The sequence below is a fragment of the Corvus hawaiiensis genome, chromosome 4, assembly GCF_020740725.1.
Source record: "Corvus hawaiiensis isolate bCorHaw1 chromosome 4, bCorHaw1.pri.cur, whole genome shotgun sequence".
NCBI classification, from domain to species: Eukaryota; Metazoa; Chordata; class Aves; order Passeriformes; family Corvidae; genus Corvus; species Corvus hawaiiensis.
In genome coordinates this window covers 3,385,828-3,411,716 of record NC_063216.1, presented here as the reverse complement: position 1 = coordinate 3,411,716, position 25,889 = coordinate 3,385,828, and the positions used below count along the sequence as shown (strand labels likewise).

The 25,889-nt window shown below is 38.8% G+C and overlaps 1 protein-coding gene and 1 long non-coding RNA gene across 2 annotated transcripts in view; one reads left to right on the top strand and one right to left on the bottom strand.

Moving 5' to 3' along the window:
* Positions 1 to 1,233: 1,233 nt before the first annotated feature.
* On the bottom strand, positions 1,234 to 6,557 carry LOC125325424. The gene is made up of 4 exons (XR_007203321.1): positions 6,116 to 6,557; positions 5,852 to 5,998; positions 2,567 to 2,682; positions 1,234 to 1,593 (listed from the first exon to the last, which is right to left on the bottom strand). It is a non-coding gene; the product is annotated as an uncharacterized LOC125325424 (long non-coding RNA).
* An 11,018-nt stretch (positions 6,558 to 17,575) lies between these two features.
* Positions 17,576 to 25,889, top strand: part of SLC15A5 (solute carrier family 15 member 5) — a 30,322-nt gene continuing 22,008 nt past the window's right edge. The window contains exons 1-3 of the mRNA XM_048302085.1: positions 17,576 to 18,045; positions 19,684 to 19,906; positions 23,943 to 24,112. Of these exons, the coding sequence (XP_048158042.1) occupies positions 17,676 to 18,045; positions 19,684 to 19,906; positions 23,943 to 24,112 (763 nt within the window). The 5' untranslated portion in view covers positions 17,576 to 17,675. The remainder of the gene's footprint in view (positions 18,046 to 19,683; positions 19,907 to 23,942; positions 24,113 to 25,889) is intronic.

Here is a 25,889-nt window from a genome sequence, read left to right as displayed (position 1 = left end):
ACTGGAAGAAAGGAAAATTGTATTGTATTGTATTGTGTTGTGTTGTATTGTAATGTCTTTCTACAGAATGAATGGTTAAACCAGAATTTCTACATTTCTTCAGAATGGGGGTTAAAATGTACTAGCCAGAGGTTTTCTTAATGTTTTGTCAGTTTGATTTACATATTGGGAATGCTGGAGGTTTAAGGCAGGTTGTAAACAAGTTTAATTTCTCTACTTTTTTGGTGGTGTCAATGCTCTAAGTGTAGCATGCTTTATTAAAATTAGTATGAGTACTGTTGCTTGATGTTTTAACCGGAGCAATACAGGTTCCAGTTTAGCTACATGCTTCAAACGCATAAAATAAAAGTCAGACCTATCACAACACCTAAAAATGGATACATATGCTTAACTGTGCAATTGCATTAATGTCAGTAATGTGTATATTGCACAAAAATTTAGACATGACCGTAACTCACTGCAACGTTCGGGCTTATTGGAGCAGGAATCATTTTTAAATTTTATTTTTTCTACTTGTTTAACAAACAATAAGAGATGGTGACGGGAAGATTCAAAAGTTGTACCTCTGAGGCCTGATAATGTATTGCACATCCTAGTGATGATTCCTGTTACATTTGTGTGAATACTTAAAAGAAATTGCGGAGGGATTTGGATAGAAGGACTTGAGGTATTTATGGAAGCTCCCTGTGTTGGTCTTACGGGGCCTGAGCAAGGTGAACTTTTCCCACAGCGCTTAACTTCTTCCTTGTAACCTGCAGGTGTTGTCTTATGCAACTCAGCTTTGCTGGTGCTTGTGATCATGTTGCAAGTTCTTTGATACTCGATGTTTTTCCTGAAATCCAAATCCTTCAGGCAGGCGAATCTCTGAGAATTTCTCTTGGTAATCCTTTGTGCTAGTAGGGGAGGAAGGAGTTAAAAAATGTGGCTGAGTATAGCCCTAAAGGTCAAACAACAACACACATAACACTGGGAAACATAACCCTCATTCAAAAAGGGAAAATCTATTATAAATATTTTCACTTACAGACTTTGCCTTTTCTAGACCTGATTTTTTTTTATGCATTTGTTTACTTCCTGAATCAGTTCCTTTGGTTTCAGCTTGGGTCAGAGGTTTGGCAACTGTTTCCCCATATTTTTATTTTAATTAGACTATCCCTGATTTTTATATTGCCTATTAAAACAGTATTAAAAACCTGCAAAGTCTGCAAGACCTACTTTTCTGGTCAGTACAGAGTGCCCTCACATCACATTGCTCTTAATGGAAATTAATTGTATCATGCCTATAGACCTTGGAGCAGTTTTGCAGATATTAGATTCTTAGACATCTGTGATGTTTTATTATTGATTAAAGAATGAGAGGAAATCTCATGGTTTAAGACCTTGTACTGGGATTTATGAATTACTCCTTTTCCTGTGTGACCCTTGGACGGTCATTGAATCTGTCTTTCAGTTTCCCACCCGTGAAGCAGGGAATAATGATGATTTTCTGCTGCTGCTCTTTGTCCATCATGCCTACTTAAATAGTGCACTCTTTGGAACAGGACTTGCTGCTGGGCAGTGCAGAGAAATTTCATTCTGAGTTAGGATCTGCAGCTGTAATACAAATAATTAATATCAGCATTAAACAGTCAAAGGTATTACATCCAAGATGCATTTGGCCTGAGGCCCACATAGTTCTTAAAATGATGGATTTTTAATTGATTATTTGGAATGAGGCCTTTTCTCAGACTAGCTAAATCGCTTAAGACCCATGCACACCAGCTATATTTAGAGGCGAGGAGGTGGCAGAGTAATTCTTAAAGTGCTCTGTTTCTAATAACCCAGGTGAGTGACAGTCTGTGAGTGCTGCCTCTTTTAAAGCAAACATGACTCACAGCCCCCAGGCTGCAAGCATGTGCAGGTTAGAAATTGTATTGAACTGTCCACATTCAAGAAGCAAGGAAATACAGCCAAATTCATAAACATTTAATTTAATAATTTCAGGTTCGTACAACAGGGTAGTCACACTAATGGCTTAGCATCTCCAACAGCAAAATGCAAAAAGACTGCTTAAAATTGGGGCCAGGTTAGGGTGAGTCTGGAGTAAACAAGGCAATATCTTCATCCCACAGCACATGTTGATACTTTCAGAAAGTATTCTGCAGAAATTACATCGTTATAAGAATATCTCCAGAGTCCAAATCAAAGGCAAAATGGGAACAGCCTTCTTGATGCACTAATGTTTAATTCTTGTTGAAACGGACATATGCACACACAATTGGCTGCTTCCCGGGCGTTTCTTGCCCCAAGCAATTACCAGCACCCATGAATGGTCTCTCTGTCCCACGTGGTGAAATGAAACTCTGCCATTAGAAACTGCCAGGAGGGTGCACAGGAGGAGTGAGCACCACCCCATGCCTTCTCACATCTCTGACCAAAGCTAAAATAAGCAGCAAAACAGGGCAAAATTGGTTTCCCAGTGGGAGAAGAGTATTCTGGCTTCTTGAAAGATGCTTTATGTCCCTTGTGCTCCTGGGGACAATGGACCCAGTTGATTCTTATTTTGTGCCCTAAGCTTGTCACTTACCTTGGAACCCAGCCACTGTTCCTTTTTCTGTGAGATTACCCAAGACAAGCTCTTCTCTGGGAAGCTGAGTATTGCCAGGAACTCTCACTGATGCAACAACTTTCTTTCATCACAAGCTGCAAAATTAAAAGCACACTTTGGTTTTAAATGCAATAGCAACGCTCACCCAGGCTCTGGAATAGCTGCATCTTGGTTCCATTCTCATTAAAGAAGTTAATGGCTACATGAAAAATTAAGCTAGTTCTAACTACTTTCCTCCTAAAGGTAGTTTCACTAGAAATCAAACATGGTCCTTCTTCCCTCAACCATTGCCTCTTTTTTAACAGTTCCCATGTTCCATTCCCAAATATTTGCATCCAGTAAGCATGAAGACAGGTGGAATACACAATGCAGAGGTTTTGGTTCTGAGTTTCCACACGTCTTTGCTTCCTTTAGAGCAAACACAATATTGACTTTCTAGCTGCCTCCCAGTTCTGTTTCTGGGCATTGAACCCAGTGACAGGTGAGAGCAAGGCACGATATCTGCTTAACAGCCAGTGCACATCCGGCTCTGCTATGGCTAAGGACAATTCCCATGTCAGAAAATCAGGTAATCATTACTCAGTGGTTTTGCACCAGACTAGGAATATCTGCATTTTACAACATCTCCTTCATGTGGACCTGAGGGAACCTGACAGGTCTGAAGAATGAAGACCCAGTACCATGTAGCAAGAATCTGGTAATGAAAGAAGTTCAGTGTCCTCCCACCTACCCACAAACACACCTTCAACTCTGACCCACTTTGCTGGGTGGTGTCTCATGTACTCCTTTGCCTTTTTAAGATTTGTTTGTGTAAACTTAATAATAACTTTCATCATTGTAAAGAGGCTGCCAAGTTCTGAAGCTACCAGGGTGTACTAGATATAAGGTTCATCTGGTTCCTGGGGGTGTTGTACAAGCTGAGATCAGCCTAATAAAAGTACGGGAAGACTGAGAAGCAGTAACAACTGCAATGTGTAGTGCTTTGTGTAACATCTCTTAACTGGAAGTATTTCATGCAAGTTATTGCCAAAGATTCAGATTTTGTTCTACTTTCAGAAGTTCCTTTATTTCCACAACACTACAGTTAACTATTTAGTTGGGGGCAACCAAATTAACTACTCTTTGTCAGCTTAAGCTGCTCAGTTTAAAATAGTTGCCAAATATCTGAAGCATAAAATTTAATAGCTTTCCTAACATTTGTTCCTCAAAATTAATAATTCTATAGATAATTTTCATTGTCTGCATAAATATCCAGTCCCTTTTTGTACCTTGTCAAGTTCTTGGCTTCCAAGAGAAATTAATGTCAAAGTCCAATTATAAGCTGAGTAAAAAAGTATTGTTTTCTCAGGCTTGGACTTTATTCTTCCTAATGGCATTGAGCTGAATTTGTCTTCTGATTCTGTGTTATGAGACAGTGAGAAAATAAGCTCCCTATATCTTTGTTACTGATACACACTTTCAGGATTATCCGTTTTAGAAAGGACAGTCTTATTATCCTTATTTAACTAAGAGACAACAGTTTCAGGGATAGATGGAGTGATTAGCAGTTGAATCATAACTTATGTTTCAGGCTAATATTCTCAGTTCTTTCCTTCCTTAATATTTGCTTCTATCACAACCAACTTCCAAGAAAGGCTTTCCATCTGCTTCCTCTGCCCCCTCCCCCACTTTACCTTTTAGAGTTAACCCTTTCTCTTCCAAGCACACTGCTTCCAAAGTCCAGTGGAAACAGTGGAAGGTCCCTATTGATTGCAAAATGCCTGTAACCAGGTCATGGGGAAGCGATGTGTTAAAGGGATAGTTTTCTTGATTTTTTTCTCTTCTGACTCAGCCTGGGAAGATTTGGCACCATTTCCAGACTGCTTCAGTCTCTCTGAGAGAGGTTAGGATTTAGTTTTATTGGTTTATGTAGAAAAATTATAGTACATAAGCTGACCTTTCCTCCTAAACCCAGGATTCTTTCGGTGTGTGTTTATTCCCTTTAAGTTTCTACTTAATGGGTTGTTGCCCTGAGTTGTAGATTCTGTTTATTACACGATCTAACTTGTTTCATTTGTCTGCCTCCATGATACAGGACTTCAATGTTGAAATCATATCCCCTATAAACCATTAGTCTAATCAGTCCAGCTCTTGAGGAAGCTGATAAATCAACAGTAATCTGAAGGTCAGGTTCCCTTCAAGGACCCTGTGTCAAAGGGCTTTGGCATTCATGTCGTTCTGTGTAATGAGCTCTGCCCTGGAAGGACAGAGAAAATACACCTTGATAGCTGATGAAGGTTTGAGATTCTTTCTCCTGAGCAGGATTATGATTTTCCTGCATTTCAGTAAAATACTTACAATGTAATTTAGTCAGTGTGTTGGTGGTGGTTAGATGTGGATGCTTGACCACTAAAAACTGAACTGGCAAGCTACATGCTCCTTTCTGCTTAAAGTCACTTAAGAGAAGAGGAAGTGATTATCTAGAGTGAGCTGTCAACCTTTATGCCAGCTTTCCTCCTGATATGATTTATAAAACAGCTAAGATAACCTCTGGGGGGGAGCTTTGCAATGGAAATAGCAAGTGATTTTTATTCTAATGAACATAACACTGTCACAAGTTTAAAGTTCAAATCTGAGGTACGAAGGTTTGGGGGAAAAAAAGAGCCCGTAAAATATGAATGTGACAGCATATGTGTTCCTTTCCTGCACAGTGTATGAAACATGAGAAATAGGCAAATTTTACTTTTCTAATGAGGTTTAAAATATTTTCCAGTCTTTATCAGGCAGAAGGTGCTCAATACCAGTTGTTTTTTGGTGGCTGGATTTTTTTTCCTTCACAAACTCCCCGATTAAGATGAGGCATTTTTCTCAAAGCAAGTTGTGCTGTGCCCTTTGGTTCTTCAGCACTGCAAAATGTCCTGTCACAATTGGCACTCAGTAAATAACCCTTGGCCAACTGTGGCCAACAGGCAGAAAGCTGAATGCACTACAGGAATTTAAACTGCTGGAGGAGGCTTGTCCTGACCTGCATTTAAAAACACCAAATGACGATTTATTGCAGAACTTATTTCTTCTTATTCTGTTAAAAGGAGAAAAATAATAATAATAATAATAAAAAATAAAGCATCAATTTGACAGCTTTCACTGATATCTAGCTTACTTCAGAACTTCTTTAAAAATACAATCAAACTCTTTTCTAGTAACTGTTACATGCAAAACAAAACCAGCAATAACTAATTAGAAAGTTTATACATCAGTGGCAGGTTAACCTGCCCCTGAACTTACCCAGCATATTTCTTATGATGAGAGTTGTATGAATGCAATTTAGGCAGTGAACCATAATGTCTGCAGGCTTGCTGAGGCTGATAGCTTTTCACTTTCTAGTCAGTACCTTTCTGTCTCAAGGCTAGAGTTGCACTACATCCTTGCTATCTGCTGAAGTAGAAAGAATCAGCTGAGTAAAAATGGAAAGTGAACTAAAACTTTAACAAAGCTCTAAAAACACTTAAATTCTGTTTATTAGCCTTACTTCCTGAAGACATATCTCACCTTGAAACCATGTATTAGTAGGAAGCTCCCTTGTTGTACCAGTGGGGCACACTGGAAATGAGGTGGTGGTGCTCCATGGGATTCAAAACTTCCATGTTGGTCTTTTCCTCCGTGGCCCAGCCATCCCCAGCCAGGTGGGGAAGGGGACAGCAGGCACGTGGCAAACGCCTGCTGAGTGGAAATTTTCAGTGGGACATCAGTGGAATGATTATGACCTGGAAGAAGCAATATTGAATGCATCAGTAATCAAAACAAATTCCTTCTGCTGATTTGGTAAAGCTGGTATGAGTTGTACAGGAATGTTGGCAGCCAGCAGGAATAGGTGCCACTGCCATGCACTTGCTTGCTCTGGAGTCCTGCCATGCTGAACTTCCATAACTAGCAGCAATGATCCCCTCATTTCTCTTTCTGAGTGCAAGCTGTGCACTAAAAAAGGTACTGAATAGCTTGAAGACACAAGGAGTTAAAAAAAGAGGAAGTATAGCTGTGCTTTCCAATGTGTCACATGATTTCAGCTCACTTTTCTGATGTGAAAAACAGAATATAGTCTAAACTGCTTTCAAAATAACGAAAACATGCTTGGGCAGTATTTTCTTAAGTTTTGTCTGTTTAAGTAACTAACTGGTGGGACAGATGGTAGATAAAAGAAAAATGAATCTCCAGGAAACCCCAAAATCCCCTTTGAATTTTTGAAAAAGAAGGAAAAAACAAGGAAAATTAAGAGATCTTTTCATACACCAGCTGTTCCCAAATGATAGACACTACCACACCATTGGGAAGTTTGTATTTACTTTGGGAACCTGACTGCATGAGGGACCTACCTGACACTCAGGGACAAGTACTCTGTCTCTCTGTGGCAAAAAAATGCACATTGGGTGGGGACAATGCAGCTCAATTTTTTTCCCCTCATTAATGTCTCCTGAGATACGGTCAGCACAGATTTGGGCTAGGGAATACAAAAGCTCAGTATAACAGCTTGTTAAGAAAATCAGGAAATCACTGGGAGTTACTTCTTTCTTTTTCAGCAAATTTCGAATTTCCACAGGGGGAATAAAATCAGTAATTCCTGATACATCCAAAGCTTAGTATCACAAAAACTTTGAAGGTAATAAAAATAAGCAGCCTCTCTATTTTTCCATTAGCAGGTGTCTGAAGCTTTGCTGAGACTCCTACAGGCACAGAGAGATGCTATACGCAGTGTTTTGCCACCGTCACGGGGTGATTTATCTATGGAGTATAAATTTTTATGCAGCTGTTATACCTCGAGTGGTAAATAAGGCTTTGTCTGTGCTCCAAAATTGTGCCACTTTAAATATACCGCTGTAATTAAAGTGCTACAACCCATTGGCTGTTGTTACAGCCCTGTAAAACACCATTCTGTCATGTACTTGTCCCTGTATAGCAAGGGGAGCAGGGTGATTTTGTACTGTAATGCACACTGAAGCTTTTTATTGATGTTACAGTTACATCTAAAAGAAAAAAAAAAGGCAACAAAAATGTTATGCTGGGAGAGGTCTTGAGTGTAGATAAAGTCTAAATCAGAAAGATTGTGGGCAGCTTCAGGTATAAACTACATTTTCCTGTGGCCGGGGATAATGGTAGCACATTATAGTCCGTGTTAAATATCATTAACAATGACAAGAGTGTGGCAAAAACATTTCACCAAGACAGGAAAAATACAAGGTTTGTGGCAGTAGCATCAGCAGCCTTATCACTGAGCACAGAAGGATTTCTTAGCATCCAGCTATTGCAGAATTAAGACCATTTTGGTTTCTATCAGAAGTCACATTGTCACCATGAAGTCACTCCTGAGAACGGAAGTTTGGGCCATGGTTAAAAATTTCCAAATATCTTGCAGCACTTGGAGTATAGTATTTGTTTTCTGATTTCAAATAAGCAGTGAAAAACTGTTCTTGCAAAGGGTTTCCAATAAGGACTACAGCTGGGTAAATCTTATTTTAATGTCTGATTTCAAAAAATCAGATTCACTTAAGTTAATTGCCTCTTTGCAAGCCAGAGCAATTTAGAGAATATCTGCCTGGAAAATTTCTGTGGGTTCTGTGGGTTATTCTCCCAGCAAGACAAATATCAGCATAATGTTCAGTATCGTGACAGAAGGGCTTTACATGCTGTGCCCCACATGTAAAGCCCATGGTCTGATTGTCACACTGTTGAATATTTTGAAAAGGCTTCTTTTTTTTTCCTCTCCAGTGTAAAATTCTGTAGTGGCTTTGATTCATCCTTATGTAAGTAGAGTCATTATTTAGGATCTTAGTTTTTTCCTCTGATCTTCTTTAGGATTCTTCATTTCTATATTTGGCCCGCTATTAATTTGCAAGGGAGCCAGAGTTTCTCTGTGCCATAACTGACCCGTCTCTAGCGTGGCAAATAACATTCCTTGCCTATCTGACAGAAACGTGCCAGACTTAATTAGCAACAGACAATGTTTTCAGAAGTGACTGGTTAGAGACATCCTGTGAAAACTGACGCTCTTCAAGACTATCAGGTTGAGCCTCTGGATACACATTCACAGTGAAAATTCACAAATAACTTGAAAAACAGTTGGTGCACTGGTAAGATGCATTTTAAACACATTACTGCATATCACAGCAAATAATTAATGGTTACTTTCATGCACATATTTTGAAACCTAATTCTTTCCCTTATTCAATGCCAAAGACTTGAAATTCTACCTACTCTGGTAGAATTTTTCCATTTTGTCTAGCAGAGAAGGGCAAACGTTGTCCATCCCACCTGCAAAATCCAGAGGTGAAACACTACGGACCACGAGTAAGAAAGAATTTTAAAACTTCAAATTCAAGCTTAGATCTACTCAGGATTTTAGAGCTCCATCAGGATTTTACAACTCCATGGAAGCGTGCTTGTGTGACTGCCAAAATCCTTCACTGTGAAAAATACCTATTGTGATTTCTTCACCAAACTGGAAGCAGCAGCCACTTGCACAGCACACACAGGTGCTATACAGCTGTTTCATGATGGATCTCTTGCTTGCTGACCTGATTTCCACTGGTGTTAACTCAACAGAGCACTGTAAACTTCTCTGGATGATTAGAAAACATTCCTCTGAAGTATGTGAACAAACATGAGCTACGAGCACTGTGCTGGAGATTATCTTATAAATGTGACATCTCTGCAGTGGGACAATATAACTCTGCTGTTTTTTTCTTCTGTCAGCTCCCTGGATTTTAACAGTTAGTTGCAATCATATTAAACATCTCCGTACCATTTTTTGTAGCAGGAAGCATGATTCTCTTCTCTTGGAAGGAGCCAGACCAATTTGTGTGCTCTATCATCCATAAGTAAATGTAAGAACTGATCTGAATGCAGTGTTTATTTTCAGGTAGTGTGCTGTGGTAATCTGAGAGACATAAACTCATTGCAACTCTTCCATGGAACGGGAACTTGAATTTATGAAAAGACACTGAAACCAAAGGTGTCTCCCTCATCCCTTGAAACACTTGCCAAACTTTTTTTCTGTCACAGCTTGAGGTCTTCCCTCTGAAATTGATGCCCACTGTTACAGGTGGAGAAAGGCAAACATTCTGGTGACATGGCTGTATCACTGTTAAACACTGCAGCCCGGGTGGTCTCCTTGCGCATCACTTGGCACATGGGCTTCTCCTTCACCATTCCAGCTCAGCCAGGGGAGCTGGGTGAGGAAATTAGGGTGTCCTTGTGTTTCTCTTTTCCTGTCAGATCCTAGTGTGATAGCCAAAACCTGGTTTGCATTCCTCCACCTTCATCTCATCTGCCACAAATATAATTACTCGATGTTCGTCTCGCTAAGAGATCTCATATCTAAGATCTTCAAAACGTCTGTCAAGGAGAAAGCAATAGGGAGAAAGCTGAGAAACTCAGATGTGGGTTTAGGTCAATGTGCATTATGAATGTGACAGAACTACTGATGTACAAACACGTATCTAACTGTAAAATGTGAGCACCTAATACCAAATTTATTTCACTATTATTCCCTTTCTGTCTTTCTTTTTGAGTTCAGGCTTTCTTCCTGCAACAGTATCAATTATTTTTCAATAGTGTCTTGCATCCCATTCTTTCTCATGTCTTTTTCAGTACCACCCTTTTCTCTGCTAAATCATCAAAGATATTTTTGTTCTTTTATTGTGGCAGAGTCTGTAAACGCGACCTTAGAAAGAGAATTTCTAAGTGCGAGCATTTGTGATGCATTTGCACTAAAAGCTTTGAATTGCTATCTTTGATAAAGCTATTTGGTCTGATTATATTGTTTTGGAATCGCACATTCAGGTGCACCTCTCTAAAAAAAATGAATTTTTCAAAATGTACTATATTGCATGTCTCAAAATGGAGGAGGATTATTTTTAAACTCAGAGTATTCCATGTAAGCAATTGTATTTCTATCCTGAAATTCACACACCAGCACTTAAACTGAAATTTAAAGTTCAGTGTTTAAAAAACAATAACTCCTAATCTTAAAGTTGTACCAAATATAAATAAAGTTAATAATAATTATTCTAGGGTTTTTTCTCTTAAATTGCTTCCATACTTTCAAAACTGCCTGGGCAGATGTTGCAGACATCTCTCGTATTGAACATGACAAATACTCTATGTGAGCACTGAATAGCAGATGCAAGAGCCACTGATGGCTGAAGTGTGATTTTTAAGTGGAAATTGAAAACAGCATTTCCAAATACAAATTCAGATCTCACAGACCGCAATCTAAGTGGGAGTAACTGTACTTTGGAAAACTCAGGGATGTCTTTAAAGAGCCGTATGCAGTCAGGAAAAAGTGTATTCACATCATCAAATAGTTGAGGCCCAGCGGTACAGCCAGCTATAAAGTTACATGATGTGTTGTTATCAGCATTTGAGGCATGGGAAAACCTCCCCTGCCTTCATAAACCTCTGTGGCTGAAGACATCCCAGCACCCACCCATTTCAGCAGTAGAAAGGATTATGTGAGCCCTCTGTCATCTGTTTTGGTCAGAATCAGCCAGGTTTAACAGTTAATGGGGTTGAAAAAGTTAATCCAGTGTATTTCAGCTGAAGCTAATTTTGAAACAGTTCTACTGTACTTATCCCCAGATTAGGAGTGTAACTTCAGTTTCACTCATTTTAGGCAAATTGCTGACAATAGAGGACATTGTACCTGGTGCTCCGGATGTCTCCTCATCAGTGTTGAGTGGAAGGATCACCTCCCTTAACCTGCTGACCATGCTGACACCTTTCATGAAGACCAAAAACTCGACTAAAATCAGTTTTAGATAGGAAAATATCGGCCATTAGGAGAGAAGCATTTTAAATTCTGCCAGTTTCTCCCTCAAAAAAGCCACACAAGGCACTGTAGACAGGGTCTGTAGTGACTCACACAGTTCTCAGCTTGTGGACGTTCAAGTTTGCAGATGAATAAATAAAATTGTGTTACACTACTTCCTGTACCAGTTTACAAGGCAGAAATGTGTATGAACAGATAAGAGCAATAAAAAAGGTTTCAAGATGACTGCCTGAAACGTCCTGCCATCAACATTTATGTGATCATCTGTGTATGAGAATTTTATATGGGCAGACAATCTGGGGTTCATATGACCATTGACACATCCCATGCAGATTTGTGAGACTCCAGATATTATTTTGTGGATGAAACCAGAAACTTTAAAGTAATACTTTTCCCTTTGGAAAAGGATGCTCTGCTGGCTCCAGCATGCAGCTTTCATTTTCTCCCACTCTTGGGCCAAAACTGTACTTTTCTCAGATTGAGCTTTCTCTCTGCTGTCTGGTGAAGACTATCTCTTTTGTAGACATAATTAACTATTCATTGACATGGAGCCTTGAATTTGACTCTTCCCAAATTCCATAGGGAGAGCAGCCCGAATCTCTAGGTTACAAAGTCAGCTCCCATGCAGCTCACAAAGCTTTACACACTGTAAAGCTCCAGCAGGAGAGATTAAAAGACTGTCTGGGCACACCAGTGGCTGGAAAGCTCTTCAGTGAGGTGGGAGATCTGCTGTCAATCCCCTGCTCTGACAAATATTTGCCTTTTCCTGGCTTCTCTGAAACCAGTTATGTTGGATCAGGGATGAATATAGAGCAGAAACTCTGCAACCACATAGTACTTATATATGTATTTTAGAATACTAACCATAGTCTATTAAATGGACTTGAATATAAATGAACTGTCACTATGGGAGAATAGTTGAAATCATCTTGGATGTACAGATAATATTGTCTCAGCTGTGAACTCTGCTGTAGAATCTCATTTCAGCCTCTACCTAAAAATCTATATGTCAAAAGAAAATATCCTGGGTGCCATCTACAAACCATAACATGACACAAAAAAGCCATCTTTCTATATGATAGAGCTACTTCTAATTTTCCCATTAGACCAAACGACACCATAAAGAATATCTGCCAACAACATGATATAAAACCACACCATGCATCATGAAAAATAATTGCAATTCAATTACTCCTGAATTATAAAACTGTCAGCTAGGTGCAAAAAAGACAAAAGCCTTGGAACATATGATAAACTGCTTAGCATAGATAATTATATATGTTTGAACAAAATCCCCAAAATAAAACATGTGTGGTTTGAAGGAACAGGGTAATCATGCCAAAATAATTCTCATTTACAGTAAAGGTTTGAGGATCAGCAATTTTAAAACCATCTCCCTGGAAAAAAAATTATCAAAATAAATTAGCACTCATAGAGTGCAAAGTAAATTTCTCACTCAGAGAGGTCATGCCCAGCAACTGGGCAAGAAAAATTTTCTTCTATCATCTTCCTTAGAGTCTACTTTGCCAAAGTATTCAGTGTTGCTGCTCAGCATCACAGAATGGTTGAGGTTGGAAGGCACATCTGGCAATTGTCTACCCCACCTGCTCAGGGCAGAGTCACCTGCAGCAGCTTGCTCAGCACTGCCTCCAGTCAGGCTTTTAATATCTTTAGGAATGAAGATTCCACTCCATCCTCTCTGGGCGACCTCTTTCAGCATTTGAAAACCCCACAAGTTTTCAATTATTCCTAAATTGAGTTCCCTTTTTTTCATTCTGTGCCTGTTGCCTCTTGCCCTGTCGCTGGGCACACTGAAGAGAGCCTGTCTCTGTCCTCTTTGAACCCTCCCTTCAAGTATTTTTATAGTCTAATAAGGGCCCCCTGAGCCTTCTCTTCTCCAGGCTGAACAGTGCCAGCTCTCTCAACCTCTGGTCGTACGAGGGATGCTTCAGTCCCCTCAGCATCTTCATGGCCCTTCACTGGACTCACTCCAGTATGTTCATGTCTTGTACATCCTTGTACTGCTTTAGGTACCATGGAAAAATCTATGGAATTCTTGCTTGGTGTCAGTTCTGTGCTTTTGCCACGCTCCCTGCTTAAGTAAGAGAAAGGGAAAAAAATTGCACCAGGGGAAAAGTAGGATTCAGGGAGAAGACAGGCTTTTGGAGGACAAGCTGAGAAAATAAAGCTTCTAACAGAGAGGTCCTACCTGCACTCTTCACCAGGACCTCTGGGGCATTCTTGAGAGAAGGATTTAATTCTCTTTCTTAGTATGCTGCATTTCAGCAGAATGAAGAAAATGGCTTTCCCACATTATTTTTGATTATTACTATATTAGGAAAAAACAAATATACTTCTTAAAATAACGCTTTTCCCTAAATTTAAAGTCTCACCTTGGCCTTACACTTTCACACACAAAAGTGGCCATGGAACAAGACAGACATAGCATCCATTCTGCAGCAAGGCAGAACTGGGTAACGTTACCAGTTAACATCTGGCTAAAGTGTTGACACTTCTGCAAAAATACTTACTGAAGGGAAAATAAAATTATTCAAAGTTGATGTGGTACCGTGGTTCCAGAACTTCTCAGAGCATTTCTCATATAATCAGTAATTTTAAGAACTGGTTATTTCATAGATGCTATTTTTCAGCCTTCGAAGTGTCCTTTTAAAACATTTGAGAGATCTTTATAAAACATAAAACAATTTTATTTTAGTAGATTTGCTAACATAACAGATTTCATAAATTGGATTTCTCAAACTCATGATGACTACATTTCACTTTCTTAATCGACCTTTTACATGCTTCACAAAGCACTTGGGTTTTACATGTATTTATTCTTCTGGAGTTTCTCACAAGTATCAGATATGGGTTTGAAATGTTGGGAACTCCTAAAGAAGCCATATTCTGTCACAGTTCTGTTCAGGTCAGAGTACTCTGAGACTACAGTGACAGGCAGTGCAGAAATCACTAAAGTGGTTGTCTGAGGTAACATTTTAAACAGAATTTTCATTATTCACCTGTGAAATAGGATATAGGACATAGGAATTAACACATTGTCCAATGTGACACCTAAAAATGAAAAAAAAGGGAACAAAAAAAAAAGAATAAGAAAGCTAATAGAAAAAGACAGAGTTCATCCTAGAAGCTAAATTTTTATTAAATTTTTTAGCTATTAAAATTTTGCTCTGCATTTCTTCTGCCTTTTAAATTCCAGTCCTCAAGTCAGTGGTCGTTGTGCCAGGTTCTCAGCCCATACAGTTTAATGTGAATCCTAGTGCTGCCTAGAAAGAGTTGACCCACGTAATTTTTTATTTACTAGTGTCAAAATTCTTGTGTTGCACTGTCAGCCTTGTCCATGTCAATTATGTTTCCACCCCAGATATTTAGCAGGAACCACAGCCACTGCTATGATGAAGGGTAACACGTCTCACATGCTCTTTAAAAGACTAAGAGTAAAGCTGAATTAAATTTACTATAGCATTAGAGAGACTGATCTTTCTAGAGCACAAACTGAGTTCTAACACCACTACTACTCTTTAGCCAGAGGAAATGTTGTGCTGGACACAAAAGTTCTGCCTCTTCAGTTCCAATAAACTACCTCTACAATAAAAACACTGACAACTATCCCTTGTCAGAGAAAATTAGGAGAAAATTTCAGTTCCAACCTGTCCAGCTTAATTCACTTGCCTGATGCTCATGTATAGGTTCTAGTATGAGAAGAAGTAACCTTTAGCCTTGGGTGGTAGGGCACCAAATAGCAACTCTTTAACAGCCAGACCTCTAGTGGGCTGACACCATCATGTGAGAACAAGTATTTTTATAAACCAAGATCTGACTGCCACATTTTCAGATCTTTAAAGAGGATGTGTTTAAAAAACATTCAAAGTCCTTACTGGAAGGCAGAAGTACTGCCAGAAGGGCTGGATTTTGAAACAGCAGTTATTTTGTGTGTCCAGTTTCTAGGAGCTTCGGTATACATAGAGCTCTACATATGTTAATGCAAATAATAGAGGTTTTTATGGGCTTTATGCAGTTCTATTACCTTGTGTAAGAATAAGTAAGAATAAGCCAATTGAATGCCATGCAAGTCAACCAGAATTCACTAAAAACCATGTCAAGCAAATAGAATGACCACCTATAATTGCTGCAGAAGTGATTAAGAAAGTAAATCAATATAGATCCTGTTGTCATATGTAGCTTATTCTCTTAGCATTGAGCATGTTAACTCATGTACTGATTGATCTTTGACTGTCACCACCACACCCTTATTAATCACATGCAAAGGCAATTCAAAAGTAATTATGAAAATCACCCACCTCCTGCTTTCTACAGCATTTATAAGGCTCAGTCAATTATTCCTTTTTCCCAGCTTGTAACCCCAAATTTGGGTAAATGAAACCACAAGAGGACTAAGAGCCCTGCTCTCTGTGCTGGTTCCCATCATATAATTCACTGTGAGCTGCTAGCACCCATGAGAACAGGTAAACTTGGCACTCTAAAGGAAAACAGACTATTTTACATTCAAGTGTCTATTGGAGCAAGAGTTTATTTGTCCTTATGTTTTCTATCTGATGTTAAAAATTGGTTGCATTTGCTTAAAAAAGGAAAAAATTAAAAGAAAGGGGAAATCATTTTCTTTATGAACAGTTAGGTAAAAGTAGCTTTATGCAACAGAAGAGTTAAAATACTTTTCTCTGTCCTGTTTTGAGATTGGCTTTTTTAGGCTTTGATGAAGAAACTAAGCTGAGTTATACTCTTGATTTCTCTGGTTGGTTTGTCCAAAGGAGGATCATTTTGGCTATCATGGATTAGAAGACAGATACAGTTCTTGACATGTTACCAATCACAGCTGTTTTCATCCCCATTAGAATGTCTCTGAAAACTGAGAGGTTTTTGCTGTCTGAGTTCTTGCTTTAGACCTGTAATAGGTTCAAAAATACATTTAATTTTAGGAAACAGCCTATTACTGCTTAGATTTAAGCTTCAGAGTTTCTAGGCTTTGTGTTTGAATCATGGTTGGTTTTGGGGTTTTTTTGGGTAATCTTGGAATCTTTATCCCTACTGGTTATATACTATTGTGCTTCTGCTTTGTGATGTAGTAGCCTTCATATTCTAAACACATCTTAAGAGGCCAAATTTGAGTAGTTATAAGGACGGGTGGAAGCGAACAGCAGAACCTATGTCTCAAAAAATGCCATCAGAAACACCGAGAGCTCTGTTTAGAGAAGCTGACCTGGTTTTCCACTTCCTTGTAACATGTGTATGCATTTACACCTGCACGAGATAGATGTGGGATGCTTCCATTTGCAGGTGGAAGCATTTTGAACAGGTGTTAGTGATCTTAATGAGCTCCACAAAATGGAGAAACTGACCTGGGAAATCAGCAAATTCACTGTGGATAAAGCAGCAGGAACATTATAAAGTGCTGTGAGTTTGGCTCTTCCTAATTCCCTTTCAAGGTTGTAATAGCTTTTGTTTGATCTGAGAGAGCACTGCCAGTGCCCCTGCCCCTTCTGATGCATTGTAGCTACAGGGCAGAATCTGCCTAGAGGAACAGTTGTGGGTTAGGCTGCTCCTAGATTGCTCTTTTTTTCTTTTGATAATAAATTCAACTTACTTTCTTTTAAAATTTGTTTTTCTAGCTTAAACCTAGTAGCATTACTTATTTTTATAATTACCTTTATCTGAATTTCAACCAGAAATAGAAAGAAATTTCACAATGATTGGATAATGTTAACCTTAAAAAAAAAATCCCTGTCTTTATCTACTTGCCGTTTTTCACTTGTTGTCTAATTAAAGTATTGGATTATTTTAACCAAATTATTTTCTCAATCTGTTATTTGAATTCTGCTGAAAATGCTAGCTTTCATCTGTGTTTAAACCTTTATCTTTAACATACAGATTGAGTTTAGCATACAGTATTGGATTCACATAATTTAATAGGTAATATAATTCTGGGGAAAAATCTTGTTCACCCCCAAATGAACTAATTAAATAAACTACTTAACTTCCTAGTGTTGCTAAATTCAGAAGCTGAAACGTTCATATAGTTCTTTGATTTATTTTTTTTTTTTTTTGTTTGGGTGTTTTGCTTTTTTTTTTAATACTCTTTGATCCTATATGTAATATCTCAAAAGTGACAGGTGCCCTAAGAAATTGTAGTAGCAAAGTGTGGAATTCAAAGCGAGAGTCTTACCAGTTTGCTGATGACAGTGCAGGAGCACAGAAGTATACCTGTAACTTAAGCTGATCTACTCAGTCATACTCCAAAAAAAAGAGACAAGCATGCCTGATGCAGACAGAAGAGATATGCAGGAGAAGGGATTTTTGAACCACATGGCTGACAAGGAGCAAGCACCCCTACCTGGGGGAAGCAGCCATGCTGGCAAACTGCCTCAACCTGAGAAGAAGCTCCAAGAGGCTGTCTGTGTGCTGCTGGTGGAGCTGTGCGAGCGATTCACGTTCTTCGGCATCGTGTGCAACATGATCCTCTTCTGCACTGTCAAGCTCGGCTATCGCAGCTACCAGGCAGCCATTGTCAATATGTGCTTTGTGGGCAGCTCCACGCTGACTCCAGTGCTGGTGGGCTGGCTCGCCGAATACCTTGTGGGGAGGATCAAGCTGGTGTGCATCTGCATGTTCCTACACTTCCTAGGTGGGTGACTCCCTGGTGGCTATGTCACGTTTTACTAATTCTCTTGCAGAAACGTGCTCTTGAGCATTGTGTTTGGCATCTGTTTTCCCCAACTTTCTCTAACACCTAATTACTTAGCTACTCCTCTGCAAAATGCACTGCAGTGTTTTCACCTTTGCAGTTTTCTGAGGCAGTGCTTTCAAGAAGATAAAGCAACATTTGTGTGGGCACCTTGTGGTGCTGGTGCACAAACTTGACTCTTCTGAAGTGGGTCAGCTATTGAGAGCATGGATGTTCAACTCTTAAAATTGGTCCCTTTAGCAAGTGTTTTTGCACAAATGCAAGGCTTCAGTCAGAGAGAGAATTTAGGAACTGCTTCCCTGCTGCTAGAAGTAAAATTATATGTAAAGGTGCATGACTTTTGTGTTTGGACAAGAGGAAAAGCATTTAAGAACACACCAGTATAAACAAAGTTTGTCTTAAGTGTCCTAATACCGCCACTGAGGGCCTGCCTTCTGTTGGCACATTCTGAATCTTCCCTGGGTATTATTCTGAACACCTTTTACAAAAAAAAACCACTGCTCAAACAAAATGCACCTGTTCTGTAGCATTTAGTGCATCTCCCATGCACTGGTGGTGCATCTGGTGGTTACTCTGTCAATTTACATACACCAAGTTGATAAAAATATTTCTTTCTTGAACTGGTTGTTGAGCAAGTCTGACTGCTACAATAGCTGGCCACGTTGTTATTTAGATACACAAGAAAGGAAGTGAAAAAAAATCAGAGTCATTCCTGAATGGTCTTGAGCTGATTGCAAAACCATTATTCAAGCAGTCTGGAAAAATGTTTGCTGCTGTGTTCCACTGTTTCTCCTCTGGTATTCTGGTTTAAATCTCTTTCTGCCACTTGTCCTTTCAGTGCATTTCTGAAAGTAGAAGATTGGAGACACAAACACAATTTGATGCACTTGGGTATTGTTATAACTAGAACATTTCTTCCTTTGGAGATAAATCATTAAACACTCCAGATGTATTAAAATTTGATGCACAGTCATAGCATTGGCTGATGTTGGTGTTGTTGACCCATCAATATATTTTAAGCTTAGTGTCCATTAAAACTTGAAAAATCAGTAGCGGATTAAATCTGTAAGACTTGCTTTGAAGACTAGAAGTGGCAAATGCAATTCATGGCAGTGCTTTGATAGTTAAATTTTCTGGAAATCATATTTTCTATGAAGCTGCTGCAGGAAAAAAGGAAATTGTCAACAAAAGTTTTGAGAATTTATTTCTTAATTATCATTCCTATTACAATTCTGGGGTTTTAGATGACGCAAAAAAAAGCTGCACTCCACTGTGGGATGGTTTGTGGGGTTTTTTTTGATTAATTGGTGGTTCAATTGATAGAAGAACCTGAATCCTTACAAGCATTTCAGAGGAAATTTGGTTTCTTGGGGGTCCATAATGGTATTGCTTTAATTTTCATAGCAACATCCAAAAAGTTTCTGCCTCTCTACAGAATTATGCGTCTCCCTCTCTGCACTTTTCTGTTGTGCATCTTTGATTTTCCATCTGTCTTTTCAACATACCTGCTCTAAAAAATATACATCTTATTCATCTGATTCTAATTCCTTTCAAATGACAATTTTCTTTCCATTCCAGGCACAGCACTATTACCTGTGGTGTCATTCCCCTTTGAAGATGTTTACATCGACAGACGACATATTCTTCACACTCTACCCAAAAGGGAGGAGAAAATTGTGTTCTACTTTGCCCTTCTCACAGCCAGTCTGGGAATAGGAGGAATAAGAGCTATAGTGTGTCCACTAAGTGCGTACAGCCTCGAGGACTGTGGGCCAAAGGAACTGCTTTCATTTTTCAACTGGTTAGTAATTTAATGTTGGCTAAATATCTGTTGGGAATCATGGAACATTGCCTTGAAATTCACTGCTGAAATTCACAGATCCTGTGGATGGTGGGGTTTGTGGTTTTGCTTTTAACGGCACAACTTTTAGATTTTGGAAGAGTTTCAAGAGGTTCAGTTAAAACTTTTCCTGACTTTTTCCTTTTGCTAGTAGATGATAATCTATTTTGGCCTCCTACAGAAGTATTCAGTCAGAGTATTCAAGATTAAACAATTTGCCCAAATACTCAAAAGACTTGCTGCCCTATTTGCTGTTGGAACAACATTTTCCATTTGGTTTCCTGCCTTTAACAAGGCTATGCCTTTAGGATACTTTGCTGTTGCTCCCTAACAGTGGCAAAATTCAATGATATTTTGGGATTTACATCAGGGTAAGTTTTTAGCAGCGATGGGAAGCAGTAGACTGCTGGTTTGCTGGAAGTCAGGATTGTGAGTAGTCTCAAACTAAGCTCAGTGGTAGGGATCTCCTGTATTGCTTCAGCTTTGTTCCTGGGAAGTTCTGGCATCTGATAAACCACTTAACATTTGTATTTTGGTTGAATTTCTTTTTCCATTCTTTAGGAAAAGTTGCTCTTAAAATGCTTCTTAAAAATCAGGGTTTGGATATTTTTTTTTTCCTAAGAACTATTTCTTTCTCCATGCATCAGGGAGGTAATTTTTGATGATTTGTTTGCCCTTATTTGCCCTTTCTGTAGCCCTATACAGAGTGATATATTTTCTGGTTAAACTGTGTAGTGAGGAAATTGCAGTGGGAATCTCCATATTCCTGCTTCAAGGCAGGGTGAAAGAAAGCCCTAAACTGCCCCCTTTTCTCTCCTTTACATGCACAGTTATTAAAATAAAAACTGAGCACATTTGCATATTAACAATGCAATGCTGAAGAATCAGTGAAGATCTTGGTGAATCAGATCTCTCCTCCTTTGGGGATATCTTTCCTGGCTATTCTTTTTTCTTCCAATTATGTTAATATCAAAGAGTTTTGAATTAAATCCAAACTTCAGTGAATAAAGTAGCTTTACCAAAGGTGGATGAGATGTTTAGTTCCCTAGAGCAGATTCTGCCTCCTTGACCTGCCCATAGGAGAGAAGAGAAAAAAAATCCTTCTTTTTTACTCTATTCTGAGTTTTAATCCTTAATTAGCAACATCATTTTGATTAAATAAGACTCTGGGGAATTAAGACTGGAGAGCAATCAGTTGTTCTGAAAGATAGCTCTGGAGAGTTTATTGTACAGTGGTCTTAGCCATTCAGAATTGTGTTTAATCAAAGTGACATTTCTCAGTGTTGATTACAAAGGAGATATAATATGAATAAAAAGTTCCTTGGGGGAATCCAAATGGGTAAGTTCTTGGAACTTTGGAAATATCAAGAAAGGCACATGTCCGATGCCAAAAAATTTAATTTTTGCACTGGCACCCAAGGAGGAGCCGTTGGAATGTAATCTCAAAATTTAGAAAAATGAGGGGTTCATTCTAAGCATTTTTAATCTCATTAAAGCCCTCAGAATATAATCACTTTTCCTCAGTAGCCTTGTCTCTCTTGGTGGGTGTTTGTTGTGGGATTGAATTTTAAAATGATATAAAATGAGACGGCATACTCTTGATGAGTTTGAGTCTGGTCTTGGCCAAGTTCTGTTTAAACAATCAGAATTACTGAATTAAAGATTGGCTTAAAAGTCCTGGTAATTACCTGTTTTCTAATTCAATCCTTCAAGAAGATTGCTTTGCACATCTTAGGGCTTGGTTCTAATGTGCAGTATGTACTATGGCTCTGACCTCATAAAAAAACAGAATATACCAATTCTAAGTGAAGAAGTAACTTGGATTCTGTTGGATTAAGTTTTTCCAAGGCCTTCTGCATTTCCAAGGTTAAGATTATGGACTGGTACTATTTTGCAGCAGGAGAAATATTTTCTGTTTGTTGGGGCAGGGAATGAGAGCTAAGGGTACAATCTAGATGAGGGGTGAGAGTTAGCAGAGCTGTATCTTGTCTTACAGACTTGCTGCAAAAAAAACCTGCCGAGAACATAGAACCAATGATGTTTTCCATCCTCACTCTCTTTTTTGTTTCCATGTATTGCAGATCAATTTCTGCCATTTTCCTCAAAACACTTTTCTTTGACTTTTTAAAGACTTTTTCTACTTCTTTGGGATTTTCTCCCCCACTTTGTTTTTGCAGAGAACTCCACAGTCATTCTGAAAAAACTGACCTCCTCCTACAAAGATGTATAAACATAAACAATGCTTTTCAATAAGAATCACCTGGATGTTACTACTTTAAAGTTTTCACAACAAATACATTTCTGTAAAATGATTTAAGGAAATCATTGGGTTTATGTAGGCTTGTCACAGTAGCTTTTAAGTTTATCTGGTCTGCATTCTTGAAATGAACCTCTCAAGTTGGTTTTTGGCTTTCATTGTGAAGAGATCTCAGAGTGCTGAAGCTTCAGGAAGGAGCTCTTCCCTGCAAAGCTGGACAGGATATTCAGTTTGATGTATCTAACTAAATCTGCTATGCCCTGATGTGAGCTCTGAGACTCTTTAGGTAATGAAGGCCCGAATACCTATCTGCTGCTGTCAGTATGATATGAGCACAGCCCATAATTCTCATATGTGTGTTGAGGTTAGTTCATCTTTCGTGTTTTGGCCATAGGGATTGCTAAACACATTGGTTGGGGTTTTTTTCTTCTCATTTTTTACATTTTACTTTACATTTCAGTCTTAAAGTACATTGCTACTCAGCAGCGAAAAATGAAAGTGCTCTCCTGTACTCCAGGGTTTTCTTTGGATGCTCCTATTTCCAGTCAAACACTCATAGAGTCATGAAGAATGTCAGGACTTCAGGTAGCTCAGGCACACTTCTTTGGAAAGTTTGGAAAACAGCCACTGAAGCTTCTAACTTAAAAATTGTCACTTAAGAATTGATTGAAAACTTCTACACAAGTTCTAGTTAAATGAATCATGTAGTTATATTTTTTTAAAAGCCTTAGTTGAATGGGTCAATATTTTTATGCACAAAATCCCTCCAACTGTATCATCATCGAGTAACTTAATTCCAAATCTCTTGTCACTGTAGACAATTCTAGATTCATTAGCCCAAATACTCAAGTTGAAATAGCATGCATGAGGCAGAAGTTACACTGAACTAGAAAAGGAGCTTGGCTTCTTACAGTAGTATGTATTAAGCTGTACAATTATGTATCGATGTGTATTTCACCTTTAAATGAAAATGGCTTCAGCAAAGGCAAAGGATTCTCTTCTTGCAGTTGCTTTCAAACTGTAATCTTTGACACACTGGGGCAGTACTGCTCAATAATTGTGCTATTTTCAGGGGTTCCAAACTGCAGTAGATCTATCACTAGTGGTATGCCATCTGCTTCCAAGTGTGTGGGATTTATCCTTTCAATATCTTCTGTGATTAGGAGGGGCTCAGGACTTGGGAAGCACCTCTACTACCAGTTACAGTCTAAGAGAAAACTGGGTTGGGGAACCTCCTTACCAAGATATTCCAGAAGCCAACAAAAATTCAAACTGAGCCTTGCAACTAGTAACTGATAAATCAAATTTTAATATTTCTTACATTTTTTAACATTTAATATTTCTGAACAAAGCGGTGGTGGCATTAAGACATTTCTCTCTTAAACTTGAAACATGATTTGATGATATTTCATACACAAAGCTTGTTGCCAGATATTAAATGTGTAAATGGTAAATGTTGAGGTATTTAATTAATGTCACCCACTAAAATATTTCCAGTACTACACTGATAATTTGTTCAGCTCTACTGCCTTAGTACACTTACTTTAATCATATACCTCTTGGAGCTGAGACATTTGAGTGAAAATCTGTTTTAATTGCTGTGTTAATGTGTGCATGGTACTGATGCTGTCCATGATTACTATACTTAACCATGCCTTTAATTGGATGTTTTAATCTTCTGTACAGGCTTTTATATTATTCAGCCTCTCAGCTTTTCTCTCTCTTGTCTCTGTGTACCAGGTTTCATTGGCTGGTTAACTTGAACTCAGCAGTTGTCTTTGTCAGCATTTCTTACATCCAGCAGTCTGTGGCCAGGAACCTTGGCTTTCTCATCCCATTTGTGTCTGGGCTTATGGGTATGATCACAGTGCACATGGTTCGGGGTGAAATGATTTACAAACCCAAAACAGGTAAGAGGCAACTCTGTCTTAGGAAATATCTTTAGAGATTACTTTCACAGAAGAAATCAACTTGCATATCTAAACTATTTCTTCCATAACTCTGCCCTGTTTGGTTGGAGATCCTTGGGTTTTAGCCCTCCAAAATCTGCATGTGAGAAATTATATCCTCTGCAAAGACAAACCTGGATATTCTGGGTAGGCTGTAAAAGTGGGAAGCAGTGTCTGGGAAACTCGTGTATGTTTTCTGTCATGCCAGGGCATGTGTCACAGCCTTTGCCTATGCAGGAAGAGGTGTGCTATGCCTGCTGCTGGTGGAATTGATTTTGTCACATTTGGTTCAACCTTTTGTCTGCCCAACCCCTTACATTCCGGAGGAAAGGAGATGGCCATGACCATCTTTGAGACCAGGTCAGATGAGCCAGGGCACAGCCATGCTGCTGCTTTGTTGAGCTCTCTGCTGGGCTTGTCATGGAGCACTCCATCTTCTAATTTCAAGCCTGACTGGGTTCAAACCCTTGCAGAGCAGTAACTCCACATTACTGCTTCTTATTCCCTTTCTGTGAATGTCCAATCTCTAGTGTAGGGCAAAGCAAAATAACATTTCTCTAACTTAAAACATTTCATTACAAGCTCTGCCAATGAATTGAGCTGATATCAAATGTTCTGTTACCTTGTATTTACTTCTGAAACTAGCTCTGCTTTGAGAAGAGCCCCAAGTCCTACTTGTTTTCTGGTTAGCTTCTTTGTCAAGTCACTCTGGAATTCTGCACTTTTTGTCTTTTAGTCTTCAGAGTTGATCTTAAAATTTTCTAGGTCTGAAACTTAAACATCACTTACAATGAGTGGTGAGAATAGTTGCCTAGTACAGTCCTAGAGAACAATAAAAACTCTACCAGCTCTGTGTTTTCAGGTTTTGATATGCTATCTCAGATTTTATTCCATAGTGGCAACAGTCTGCAGGTTAATACTACACAGCCAGGGAGTTTGAAATATTAGTTTACCTAATAAAATGCCTTTACTTAGTACTTTAAAGCAAGTGCTTCCAGTAGGTGTCAATGGATATTTCTAGAAAACAATTTCCACATCAGAGATAGTAGGGAGATATTTTCATTCTGCAATCTTAGTTCGCCTTGGCTTTTGGGAAGTATTTATTTATAGATACTCAACTTAGTGTAGTGCTTCAGCACTCAGAAAAGCAGAGAAGTGCCATAACCCCTATTTGCATGGATGGTAATTTGCCAAAGGTAAATGAACCTGCGTTCCCAAGCCTGATGCTAACAGTTTGGTGCTCATTCTACTTCTATTTCTTACCAAGTTAGCAATTCCTGAACCTAGTGAACAAGTTTTAAAATGCTAAGTAGTAGAGTGGAAACTCCTCTTCTGTCTTGCATACTACTTGGAACACCTGAGATAATTCTGGCTTTGAAATTCATCCACGAAAATTCTCTTAATTCATCAACTATTTTTTAAACTCCTTTTCCTTCTCACTTTGCTGCTGCCCTTCCCTTGCCACTGGACTTCAACATACATTCAATAAATTGAAAGAAAAAACAAAGGAAATTAATACTTTACCTGCTCAACCAGAGAAACACATTGTGCTGTGTTAAATAACTGGTAATAAAAGGCACTCTTCTCTGGTGGCTGTTGGACGGGATTGCTTTTGTAACAATTAGGTTGTGAACCAATTGGGTTAAAAAAATGTTTTTAAATAAATGCAGACTGTTATTACCTTTCCCCTCCCTAAAAACACAGAAAGGCGAGTATACCAGCTTATATTTTCCCTCCC